At 45.9% G+C, this 13,359-nt stretch overlaps 1 protein-coding gene across 1 annotated transcript; it reads right to left on the reverse strand.

Annotated features, from left to right (window-relative positions):
- Positions 1 to 1,531: 1,531 nt before the first annotated feature.
- Positions 1,532 to 12,994, reverse strand: SAP30L (SAP30 like). Its single transcript, XM_058034904.1, has 4 exons — positions 12,629 to 12,994; positions 10,733 to 10,855; positions 9,015 to 9,113; positions 1,532 to 7,084 (listed from the first exon to the last, which is right to left on the reverse strand). The coding sequence occupies exons 1-4, from the start codon at positions 12,812 to 12,814 to the stop codon at positions 6,956 to 6,958; spliced, it is 537 nt and encodes a 178-aa protein (XP_057890887.1). The 5' UTR covers positions 12,815 to 12,994; the 3' UTR covers positions 1,532 to 6,955.
- Positions 12,995 to 13,359: the final 365 nt, after the last annotated feature.

Consider the following 13,359-nt stretch of genomic DNA (forward strand, 5'->3'; position numbering starts at 1 on the left):
AGGGTGTGCTGTGCTGTTCCCGGCCATCGCATCCATCTGCCGGCTCCTTTGTCTGTCTGTGTGAGCATCTTAAAAACACTGAGCAGATCCCGCCTTAGTTTCGAGGTTGAAATCTTCTGTGGGTTTAATGAGATTAAGTAGCATTATTCATTACTCTATACAAATAACAGATTAAGTGGTTGTTTATTTCTGTCACAAATTTCCTTTATGCCCTCTTGTACTAAAGTCAGCGCCTGCACAACAGGTTGCTGCTTACAGCTGTCCTCCTTCAGCCTCTCCCTCTCACTGTGCTGGCAGAAGAGCCCCCGGTCATCAATTTGGGAATGCAAATACAGTTTTCCCCTTCACTGGGTTATTCTGCCTTTATCCTCCCCTGAAACCCCCTAAAAACCCTTGACAGACACAGGTTGTGTGGTGTGATCCACCCCTGGTGCCCACCTGTGCCACCTCTGGTCCTGCCTTCCTCAGCTGAGAGCTCCCCGAGGCAGGGACAGCCTCCTGTGGCACAGCAGCATGTTCTAAAATTATCCTGCTTCACTGAGGCCTCCAGGCACATCCACAAAGGCAGGCACTGGGGACACCAGCATCTGTTTTGGGTGTAAAGCTTTTGACATCTGATCATCCTCCTCTGTGAGAACCCAAGTGTGTGAAATGCTACACTACAACCTCTTTCCTGGCTAAAAATCACGGCTAAAAGCACAACTCAAACAGTGCCAGCAGAGCCTTTAAAAACACCATGGCAGAGTTCAGACAAACAAACACTCAAGTCCCAGTTTTTTTCATTTGCTTCTTCAGTGCAGCAAAAAAAGTGAGGCACCTTTGCTTGTAAGGCTGATGGTCAGGAGGAATATCAGAGAAAGAAATGAAACAAAGCATTTCCAAGGCAAAGGATCTTGAATGCTGGGATGGTCCATGTCATTACTGCTCTGGAGCAGTGCCCCACCTTGTCAGCCGGGCATGCAGCTTTGACTCTGGACAACTGGAGCCATAAATCATGCATGAAACAAAGCCAAGGATGTGCCTGAGAAAGGAGCAGACGCACAGGGCTGAACTAGACATAAAGAAGATTCAATAGGAAACATGAATCAAATGAGAAGCTGCACTTGACAGACGCTTCATGATACAGGAGGGGAGGAATTCCCATCACAGAAACACTCCCCAGAATGCAAGGGCACGTGGCTCTTCAACAGCCTCTTTCTTGCAAGTTGTAGTTTTGTATTTCTTGCAAATTGTATTTTGTTGTATTTTTGTTGCATTCAAAAGACTCCATGAATTGCACTTGTGCAACCTACCTGGGTTTGTCAGGAAATATCCCATCACCTGAGATTTGTACTGCAGGCCTGGCATTCCCATGGGCAGTGCCACTCTCTGCTCCATGTCTGCAGTGTTTTCAGCCCTGAGAGGTGGGTGGGAAAAGGCAGAGAATCTGAGAAGCCTGGCACAAAACATCCACACAAAGCAGAACTCTCTTGGCTCTGGAACCACCAGTGCTGAGGGCAGAAAGGCAAACAAGGGAATGTGGGCCTGGTTGCTAGATAGATCATTTATTAAAGTGAAATTCAGAATTTTATCTTTGTCAGACAGTACAGAGTTAAAGTCTCATACACAGTGGAAGCAGGACATTTCCTACACCTCAGAGAAATGAGTTCTACAGTTTTTGCTATAAGTTACTAAGTTGCTTTAACAATACACAGCTATATTACACAGTTAAAAATACAAGGTGTCCAAAACATTTGGCATAAGATCAGCACAACACATGGAGGCCAGAAACAGAAGAGGGAACACAGTTTTCTCTCCCAGTAAGCCTGCCAAAAGACTCCAGACCATTCTGCAAGTCACCGGCTACCCACGTCCCCTGCAGCAGCTGTGGAGCAGAGGTGAGGGCAGGACAGGAGCAAAGCCAGCCCTGGTGAGGCTCAGGTGAGACAGAGGTGCTGGTGCACAGCATGGCCTGCAGAGCTGCTTGCAAGGGAAGTTCAGGTTCAAAGCAGGAGCCTCCCCCTCTCCCCACACTCTGTTCAAGCATTTAGTTCATCCCAACCAGCTGTGTTCACAAGCAAGTCAAAAACAGGAGACCAGGGATAGCTGTGAAAAGTGCAAGGAGTATCTTACATCCTAACAGTTCATTTGCACTTCCAAAGTGGAAAATGAGACCTCCCTAACTTGATAAGCTAGACATGATTAAAGGGCATCAGTGACACGAGCAGTGAGGCATCAATAACATTCCTTCACCTTTGGGACTCTTCTGTCCTTACTCTGGGCAGCACAAGCACTCCTTTGGGAAGGGAGGCCACCTTGTATTACCCAGGTTTCTAAACTGTAGAGACAAAGTGACTCTAGTGCTCCAGGCAGCCAGGGATCTGCAAACTTAAACAAAGAGTCCCTCAGCAGAGCCCTCCTCTCCCCTCCAACCGCAGTTCCTGCTGAAGATCTCCCATTGGTATTTACATTTGGCTCAACCAAAAGATGTAAAGTGCACAGCTCACCCTCCTCCCCCTCTCATAAAACATCCATCACAAGAGCTGACACAGAACAAGTCTCCCTCCACGCTGCTGCTGCTGTGGAAGTGTGTTTTGTTCAGTCTCCCTGTGGGCCATGTCCTGCTCCATCCTCCCTGTGCCATCATGACCCACATGAAAACTCCCATTTGCTGTAGATTATTTCAGCTCTTGTGTTCAAAGCCTCTCTGAACCCAGCTTGCACTTTTGACTCACTTGAAATGCTAGGCTTGACATGTTCTGGTCAGTTCTTGCACCCTGGGGTATCTAGTGGTTTACAGCCACATTTCTAAGGAAAACTGGGACACCAAAATACTGGAGAGAAGCGGTACAAAGCTTTGCTTCTCTCAGGCTGAGCATCTAAAGTGCCTGGCAAAAGAAACATTACTTTTTACTGCAACTGTTTATCTCAGGTTGATATACAATAATCTTTCAGATTATGAAATTTTAAAAACTGCATTCTAACAGAGCCTCCTTGGATGTGTTTGCACTTTTCAGCCATCAGGCTGCTACTGACTCGAGTCTTTGCATGCTTCCAACTCCCCTGAGCTGAGCTCAAGCCAATAACGACCAGCAATGATTTCTTCTTCTTCCCTTGAAGTGAGCAGAGGGTCAGCATACAGGATGAAATTAAGCCCAGAAGAGATGTTTCTGCATTATTTGGATTGCATACTAATGGCTTTGGATCTATTCAGAACTCTAATTAAGTTAATGGAACTCTGCAATGAGAATTGAGCTAGGCTATGGAATTGCATTAGGCTATATAATGGCTGGAGACCTTCAGAGACAATTCCTCTGCCCCAGGGTGAATGTCACCTATGCAGGCTTGTAAGAAATAAGCTTCCACTATTATAAACAGAAGATGACATCTGGTCATCCTCCATGCCCCCAAGGCTTGTGCTCCATGGTTCAAAGCTAGACAGAATTTAAGGCCCATCTGTGAAAAGCAAAATGCAAAAAAAAAATATCTTATCATACCAGCCAAAGCGATTTGGGTCTTACACCTTTCCAACAAGTCCCATCTAAAAGTGCTGAGAAAATGTCCCACCTCATGGCTTCACAAGTGTGAGGTTCAAACACATTTACTCTGACATTTAAAATAAAAAGTTGGAAAGTCTTTTTTTTGTTTGTTTTTACTTGGCATGCAGCATAAGGAGTCGAACACACAGCACGGTATCGTACACGACAATTGCATTGTTGCGTTTTCTGGTTATTAGACACTAAATGCTTTTCAAGAATCACAGGCACCCTGAACATGGATATTGCTACTGAATTGACATGTGGTTTCAGTTCATAGCACGGGAGCCAGCAAGTGGCTGACCCTTCCAACAAGACCATCAGCTTTCTGTTGCTCAAGGTGTTTTGCTCTAGCTAAGTTGAGAACAAGGTAATAAGGCATTTGCAAGGGGTTTATAAGGCCATGGGGTCTGACAGCCAAAGATTCTTCTGTTTCTTTGGTGTCTTGCCTCCAAGCTTTCCACCTTATAAACAACTGCTAATGGCTGGTAAACATCTCTTCATTATCACACTTCATTAAGAATTTTTTTTTTTTTCAAAAAAGTAGAATTGCTTTAGAAGTGAAACCAACAAGGATCACGTTTAACATCAATTGACTATTTCAGGAAAAAAAGAAAAGAAAAGTTTCCTGGATACCACCTCGGCACAAAAGCATTCCAGTGAATACACCTGAACAGATGGAACCTGCCACCATATTTCCTTGAAAAGAATCATTTTGCTGCTGGCTACTAAAACACCCCAACAGATTTATTTACTCTTAAAAATAAAACAAAATAAAATACAACCACAAAAAAAAAAAAAAGTAAATCCCAAACAAACTACATTTTTACAGTTTTGGTCTAGAATCACAGAATCACAGAATCAATTAGGTTGGAAAAGACCTCTGAGATCATCGAGTCCAACCTATGACCAAACACCACCGTGTCCATTAGACCATGGCACCAAGTGCCAGTCTTTCCTTAAACACCTCCAGGGACAGTGACTCCACCACCCCCCTGGGAAGCCCACTCCCATATTTAATCACCCTTTTTGTGAAGAAATTCCTCCAAATGTCCAACCTCAGCTTTCCTGGTGCAGCTTGAGGCAATTTCCCCTTGTCCTGTCCCTGGCTGCCTGGCAGAAGAGGCCAAGCCCCACCTGGCTCCACCCTCCTGTCAGGGAGCTGCTGAGAATGAGAAGGTTCCCCCTGAACCTCCTCTCCCTCAGCTATTTCTCACAGGACCTGTGCTCCAGATCCTTCACCAGCTTTGTTTCCCTTTTCTGGACCTGCTCCAGCAACTCAATGTCCTTCCTGAATTGAGGGGACCAGAACTGAACACGGCACTCGAGGTGTGGCCTCACCAGTGACCAGTGGAGGGGAAGAATCACTCTGAGGCATAACCCTCTCAACTCAGAAACTCATTTTCCCTTGGTAGGATCCTCTGATTACATGAGCACTCTGAAGGTTCACATGCAGTCAGAGAATGTACCCTTCTAACCATCTGTCCTGAGTGAGAGAAGCCAGATCGTGTTGACTGATCTGGGAACTACTCCACCCTTTCAATAAGGAAAGGACCAGCAGAAATAGCAAATTTTTAAACATTTGTGAAATACTGACACAAGACATTCTCTCCTCATTCCTTGAACCTCTCTCTTGTATGATGTTCTAAAAATCCACACAGAATTGAACGAGGAAATGCTGAAATAATCACACTCTCCAGATGTCACAAATGGGACATGTACCATAACAGAGTATTTCTGCCCATGACACAGGACTTAAGACATGTTGAAGTTGGTTGAACATGTTTTTGGAGTATTAGCAAACGATTCAGAGTGATGTGAACAACTTGCTTTAAACTGTGACTTCAATTTTAAAGAGACCCTGGGAGAGCTTTAACAAGAGCTTCACTAAGTGAACCCTTCATGCCTTACAAAACACAATGCAGTGCTAAGCTGGGACCATGACCAGTGTGTTCAGCTCTTAAACAAAGCTTCATCCAGTTTTGAAATAATAAAACCTGCCATTTACAAAATGCTAGCTGAAGTTTTCTACTGTTCATTTCGTTGCTTAAGGCTTGTTAAGAATATCCTCTCTATGTGGAGTCTTGGCATCTTGTACCAGAATGGAGACACTGGTCAGGACAGCAAAGAAACAGAGCAGTGCTTTAAATCATGAGATCCCCTGAAGAGAATTTGAGGTCACTGGAGAACAGTCAGTCATGACCAACACTTTTAAAAGCTCCTTTTGCCAAAATAATCATTGTATTATCTGTAAGGACACCTCGGCTTTGAATAAAATCAGGGTGATCTCCTCCTACAGTGCCCTGCCACCCTCACTCACACAGCTCTCATGAAAGCACATGTAATGCTCATGAAAGGCAAATGCTTTGATGCTTCTTGCCCATTGCAAAGGGAAATGAAATGTATCATGAAATGTATCATGAAATGCTCCAGTCAGATCACTGCCCTGGTTATGGTGCCTCACCCATAAATCTGCTTTATACTAAACAGAGCCCCTGAATGCACACAGCAGTTTTGTGCCACCTGCTAAAGCTTCAGTATAAAATGCACATCACTTGTGAGCAATACTGACCTGACACAGAAATTAAGAGACTGATGTCTCAAGCCATTGTTTCACCTACTATCACTGAAATATGCATAAATCAATTAAATAAGCACTTCTACCAACATGATCAGATACAGCAAATAGGTTGTGTTTGCCTTAATACCACATTCAGAGAAATGCAGAAATTTTTAAATGCTTACAGAAAATTTAATTAGTGAGTTCTTAAAAGAAATTAGAAAAGAGACTGCAGAGAGTTGGTTGGCATCTGTGTTGGATGGGGTCAGAAGGAAAAAAATGGCAAAAAAACCCCCATCAATTTCAGACTGGTCAAGTAGCATTCACTGGAGTAGATCTGCTGAGCTGGAGCATTTGTAGAAGTTTGGGACTTGAAGCACTGACTCAAGGCAAGACAGAGCATGTGTAGGTGAGCAGCAAGCTTCAGACAAACTTCTGACCCATGCACCTTGACAATGAATTTTATCTCTGCTGCTCTTCCAGTCCTGTACCAAGACAAACTGCATGGTGGTTTGTGATGCAGCCTGAATTCAGTGAAAAAAATTCCATCTGGCATTTGAATTGCACTGAGATGTAGATTTCCAGAAATGGTTTAAAACACCAAGTTGACAAACTCCACAGTTCTACAGATTTATTTGGTTTCCCCATTATCCTCATTTCTTTATTCCAATATGACTTTGAAATGAGGGGAAGAAGTCTTCGGAAACATGATGGGCACATGTTTTCAAATACTCCTCATAAGAATGTCTATATTTTTTTCTGTCATCCAGACACTGCATTTAAAAAAATTTACAATATATTTTAAGAGTTTTTATAAACCTAAAATGCACAATACCACATGTTCCTTCAAGGTCTCTCTTATTCCAAGCCTTGTCAATCTTCAATCGAGTTGTTTGCTGCCTTCTGATTTCTGGTCCAGCCTGCTCTTGTTGTTCTTCACCATGTAGATGAAATATGCAAGTGTCTCCTTCTCATTCACTGGAATATTCCTGAAATGACGGCTGACAGTCTAGAGGGACAACAGGTAAAGAGACAGGAATGCTGGAATTAAAAACTAGAAATAATCAGGACAGGGTTTCTCTTCACTTTCCAAAAACGATTTTATGGCCACTGAGCGCATTATCCTTTGAGTGAAACATGCACCAATTCCAACTGTCAGTCCTCATTTACCTCCCTCTCTCTTTACAGCTGGAATGTGTGTATGAACACAGCATAGCCTTGCTATGTCAGCAGGATTTGCAGCCAACCTACAAGAGGAATTTGGAAGCCAGAATGTCCTCCTGCCAAAGCAGCACAGCTTCTCCTCAGCAACATTTTGTGCTGAGATTATTTGGTGAGGGAGTTTCCCCTGCACCTCCGTGTTTTGAAGGAGAGTGTCAGAAACACTGCAGCACTTTGCTGTGTGAACCAGGTGGAGCAAAGTTTCATCCAAAAAGATTTCCTCTGCACTCTTAAGTTTTCACTGAAATGAACATTTGCAATGGGAGGGTTAGGGTTTGGCTAGGGCTGCCCCTCTCTGACAGTAGCATAAGCCCTGAAATATCAGCTGATTTTTCCTCAGGAAGTGAATGGAGAAAACATGCTGGAGCTGGACAAGATCTGCTCCTCACATAGAAGAAACTTTTTTGGTACCCAACACAGCTCTAGAATAGGATTCTGATGCAGGCTGAGCAATAAGTCACTCCAAGGAGATTTAAGGAAGCTTGAGTTTCCCTTACAGTGGGATAGCATGAGGAGTGAGAGAGCCTCAGGCAGCAGTGATTCAAGCATGGGAGCTGGATGAGGATCCAGCAGAGAGTCAAAGCTGCTCAGGCTTCACAGGAAATCTGGGAACTGTGTGACAGCTTTAAGTTAGGCTCCCTTTATTTTCTGCCTGCACAGTAATTGATCTTTTCTTTTCTCTTGGGTACATTCATGGTAAATTCCTTAAGCAGGCAGTCCTTCATGGCAGGAGGCAGCTGACAGACATGAATTGGTTAGTTAAAATATGACAAATCAGGACTGCTAATGAGGAACAACACCACCCTACTCTGTTCCATTTACTCCTACATGCCCTATACTGCACATTCTCTATATATTCACTCCCTGGGTGACTTTGAAAGAGGGGAAGACAGTGTCTTGCTGACTTTTTTGGTCTGTCAGGTTTTTGTTCTTTAAAGCAAAAGTAAAAGCAAACCAGACAGTTTTAGGCAGACAGTTGTGAAAGCCACAACTTACAAAATCAACCTCAGTACTAATCAGTAACTACTGCAGTTTTTACAAGTTTAGAGAAGATTTTTTCCACAGCATGGCTTCAGATCAAGTCAAGAAAGAGAGCAGAGGAGAAGCACAGCAAGCACAACTTGCCCAAATACCAGAGAGATACAGAGAGTTCTTTCTGAACAAAAAGCCCATATGGTGAGAAAGCAGCAGAGGCCCTTAAGAAAAAAGCCTTTTATTACACAGAAATGTCAGGACAAGGGAGGGAAATGAAAACTCTGAATCCATGGACAGTGATGCTGCCTTCAATAATAAGCAATTCCAACAAGTTCAAGTGCCTGTGAGGAAAGAGAAACTAACAGGAGCACTTAGGGAGACGATGAGTGGGTTAAATCTGAGTTTCAGCTGAGCAGCCATCCCCAAATAACACCAACAACTGGTTCCTGTTTCTGTTCCCTAAAGGGCACCAACTGGGACTATGAAAAAGGTGGGAAGGGAAGCAGAGACAAGCAAGTTACTAAAACAGGCTTTGAACAGCCAGTTTCTGTGCATTCCAAGCCTGTCTCAGGTGAAAGCAAGCAGGCAGCTTTTTGCTGGCATCACTCCCTGAAACCTTCCAGTGGGCACTTGGTCCATACCAGTCAGTCCCACAGGTGTGAATGCCCACAAAATCTGCCCTTGAACAGAGGAGATAAAAAGTTTCCTTGTAACAGAGATAACATCACTGCTGCCTCACTTACTTCTGCAAGCTGAGCCTTGTTGAGTCCAGGCCTAGTCTGCAGCTTATAATGTCTCTTGTAACGTCGCAGGGTGTTCACTTGGAGCTGGAACAAGTCAACCTGGAAGTGATAAAGAGGGCATGAGCACTACCTTTAGCTTCTGTGAGTAGTTATTTTATCTAAAAACATCTAAAAATAACTACTTCTTCCTCAACAGCACTTCTCCTTGCTTGCATTCAGAAGCACACTGGCTTGTCTTACTGACAAACCTAAGTATATTTTGTATTTGTTAATGCTAAAGGACCAAAATAGCCCCAGGGAAATAGAAATTTTTGTTCTGGTTCACATGCTGTCAACAGAATTGCTGGCCAATTTCTGCTCTCAATTACACCTCTGCAACCTCCAAGCAAAGGGGAACCTTTTGTTCCCACAAGGTTTAAAAAGCTCACACATGAAATAACAATTTAGCAGGCACTGAACAAACGGCTGGTGACATAAAACAGAGTACAGAGATGAAATGAAATTCAAATACTTAAATAGGAAGTGCGGAGTTTAGAAGCAAAGGGGGTGGTGGCGAGGTTACAGCAAGGAAGATGAAGATCATGTGGGAAATGCCAAGTTTCAAAGACAAAAGGAATCTCTGCTGGAAAGTGAGAGGGAAATGACATTAAAAGTGACATGGTGCAGAGTTCCCAGTTCAGCTGGGTGACGTGCATCCCTCAGGTTTCAGGCACCAAATACTCTGTGTGCTCTACAGCACCAACATTTTTAGATGCCAGCTGGGTCTTCAGCAATCACCCTGGCAACTACTGCAAAGCTTGAACAGCAAAGTTTTGATGGAGAAGCTTGTAGAATGGAAACATGAACAGTGATAAAAAAAGGTCAGGTTATCTTAAAAAAAAACCCATACCAAAAACTTGCTACTCTCTCAACACCTCCACACAGGAGGTGTGTGCACCAGCTTTGCACCAAGACACAGCTTTGCTGGCAAAATGACTCTTGGTGGCTTTTTTTTTTTTCCTTTCAGAAATAAACAGCTTTTTGCCAAAAGGGTTGGCATTTCCAGCAGAGGGCTCTGCTGACTGTGGCCACGCTCTGCTTCTCTGAACATCACCTCTGCACAACTTTTGCCATGTCAACAGTGGCAGAAACACCACTGAAGCAAGTGCAGCACGCAGTGGCACAGAGAAAGAGAACTCTAGAATAATCCTATCACAGAAAACTTCCCCCAGGCCTATCTCCTGAAAATAAAAATGTGTTGCAAACTATTTAAAGGTAGATTTAAATAGTGCTAAAAAATACCATCCATGCAAATATCTGGAGCAGCTCAATATCTCTGGGTATCAAATACCCAATCAAAGAGACTGACCTATTGAATTCTGTAGTGTATTTGCAAAATGATGCATACTAAGTAACAAGGAATTATACTGGGGCATCAGACACCACCAAAAATAACTTTAAATGCCTTAAAAATAGTATAAAATATGATTTTAACTGTATGTACATGAAGTTACCTTATCACACCTCTTTTTATAGAAAACTTTACATGGGCAAAGAACTCATAGGGGAATGAAGAAAATTAGGACACCACACATTAGAAAAAACTCCTCCTGGAAAGTGAAAGTAACTCCACAACAGCTTCAGTGGCCTTGTAATTTAAAATATAAATATTTTCTGAAGGATGAGAACATCCAAGCGAAACTTCAAGATGCTAAGAAGGGGTAAAGCAGCCCACAAACCTCTGGAACATCCGTGTCGTGCTCAGGAGAGTCGCCTCCATCATCGCTTGTCTTCCTCTTCCTCTTGTTCCGAACACTCTGAATGAAGTTCTTGTGAAAATCACAAATGTACAGATGTCTCACCTGAGAAGCAGAAGTGGTGAAAAAGCAATCAAAAAGGATACTGTGAAACAGCATCCAACAACATTCACGTCAACAGCAGTGTCAGGTGCATCCCTCAAGACTGGTATAACCGACTGACATCAAGGAATTTCTAATCTTAAATCCCAGCCCCGATATCACACTCTTTATTCAGAGATAACTCACCTTACAAAGACTAAAGGCAAAGAAAACAAAGAACTCAAGCTCCAGCTGAATTGAACCTCTGGAGATAATAAATTTCTTTTTTATGGTTGCAATCATATGTCAGGAAAAAAAATGGGTGCTTGTCTGGAGGAAGTGCATTTATTTCGGGACTTACTAGCAGGTAAGTACCAAAAAATGTATTATTCTATTCCATTCTTGTGAATTTTCTGGCTTGAATAGTACAAAAGATTATTAAGGCAAGTGTTTCAAAACCTTGACAAATAAAACTTGGGCTGATCACCTCAATTAAAACAAACAGATCAAATGCAGAATAGCCTCCTTCCTATTACTCGTTCAGCAATGGAATCTCCCTTTTAACAACTATAATCCCACTAGAGTTAGCAAAACAAAGGACTTCAAACGATCAAAATTATTTGGTATCTATAATATGGGCAAAATATCTTCAGATAACACAGGCACCCTACATCCAAAATCACTCCATGCAGCCTGCTTTACACTTTCCCTTTGTTCTGACTGCATTAGTCTAATTTCCCCTTTTTGTTTCTAAAGCCTGGCATCTGTCAACAAAGACTCATTTCTAAAATGTAAGAAATTACTACGCCACTAGACAAATCTGCTGAGAACTACAACTGGGAGAAATGCTCTATTTTTTAAGAATATGTTTCAAACTGAGTCACTTTTCCCGTGACACGATGCATTTCGGCTGTGCAGAAGGGACCCAACCAACTGGGGGAGCTGCCAAACAGACTGACTCAAAACTTCACCTTTTTTTTTTTTTTTGCTTTTGCTTTGTTTTCAGTGGTTTTGATCTTTACAGATCAGGCGAAAAAAAAGCGTGCAGAGCTGAATTCCGTTAACGAAGTCACTTCTGAGAAATTCCTTCTGTGATCTGCTCTGCTCTGCCTATTTCTCTGCTGGGCAAATAACCCGTTTGTATCTCGAGCTGACAGCTGTCAATGTCATTAGGCGGCAAACCGGGCTGTTCTGTGTGCGGATAAACCCTGCTGAATGAAGAAGGCAGCACATCTCACCGCCAGCTCGGTCTTTAACCCGCTTCACCACAACACCAATTCTTCCCAATTAAAGAAGTAACGTCAGTGCCGCCTGACTGAAGCAGCAGCACAGCGCTGTTTTCACCTGACAGCAGCAGCCTCTCCAAGCCGAGCCCGCAATGGGAACAGCACTCGTGCCTCCGAACACTGACAGCTCTCTCCTTGGCTTCACCGCACGCCGCCCGCCTCCCAAACACGGCGCTTAGCGCTTTAGCTACATTGTGCTTCAGGCGGCGGGCAGAGCCACAGGGAAAAGCCGGCTCTGCACCCGGGGAACAGCCGGGTCCACCCAGGCACGTCCTTCCCCTTCCCGAACGCTGTAAGGCTGCGGACGGGCAGACGCGGTCCGGGGGCACCGGGTGTGCCGCACACAGCCCCAGCCCCAGCGCGATCCCCCCCGGCCGCCCGGGAGCTCAACTCGCCGGGCGGATCCGCATCTCCCCGGAGGCACCGCAGTGCGGTGGCGGCTGGGGCCGGCCCGGCCGCCCCTCCGGAGGGCTCGGCAGCGCCCGGCAGCGCCGGCCGAGGCCGCACTCACACTTTTGTCGATGTCCAGCTTCAGCTTCTTCTGCGAGATGCTCTTCTGGATCCTCTTGCTGAAGGACGCGTTGCCGGCGGGGCGCACGCAGCGGTCCCCGTCGTCGATGAGGCAGCAGCTCTGGCCGTAAAAGGGGGCGGCGGGCGGCCCATCCCGGCTGTCCTCCTCGGTGCTGAACCCATTCATCGCCCACCTGCCCGCCCCTCACCCCGCGCGGGGAGCCGACAACCGGGGGACCAACCGGGGGACGAGCCGCCGTCACTACCTCGCCCTCGGGGGGACCCCGCCGCCTCCGCGGGGGCCCCCCACTACGGCAGGGGAGGGGAGCCCCCCTCCGCCGCCGCCGCTCAGCGCTGCCCGCGGGGTCGGGCCGGGCCGGGCCCCCCAAGCGCCGCCGCCCGCGGGGAGCCGGGACCGCGCAGCGCTCGCACACACAAAACCGCCTCCCCGGCCGCGGAAGTCCCGCCCCCGGCCGGCAGGCGCGGCTCTGATTGGCCCGCACGGCTGGAGGGGCGGGGCCCCCCGCGCCGCTCCGAGCGCCGATTGGCTGCAGGAGCTGTCCGTCCGCCGCCGCCGCCCGGCCCCCGCAGCCGGAAGGTCGCCGTGAGGGGCGCGCGGAGGGAGCGGCGGCTCGGCCGGCCCGGCCGCCCGGCGCTGAGGGGACGCGGCCGCTCCCCGCGCTGCTCGGCAGGTGCCGGCCTGGTACCCCCGGAGGAGGCGGGAGGAGTTCG

Source organism: Melospiza georgiana, chromosome 15, assembly GCF_028018845.1.
Source record: "Melospiza georgiana isolate bMelGeo1 chromosome 15, bMelGeo1.pri, whole genome shotgun sequence".
NCBI classification, from domain to species: domain Eukaryota; kingdom Metazoa; phylum Chordata; class Aves; order Passeriformes; family Passerellidae; genus Melospiza; species Melospiza georgiana.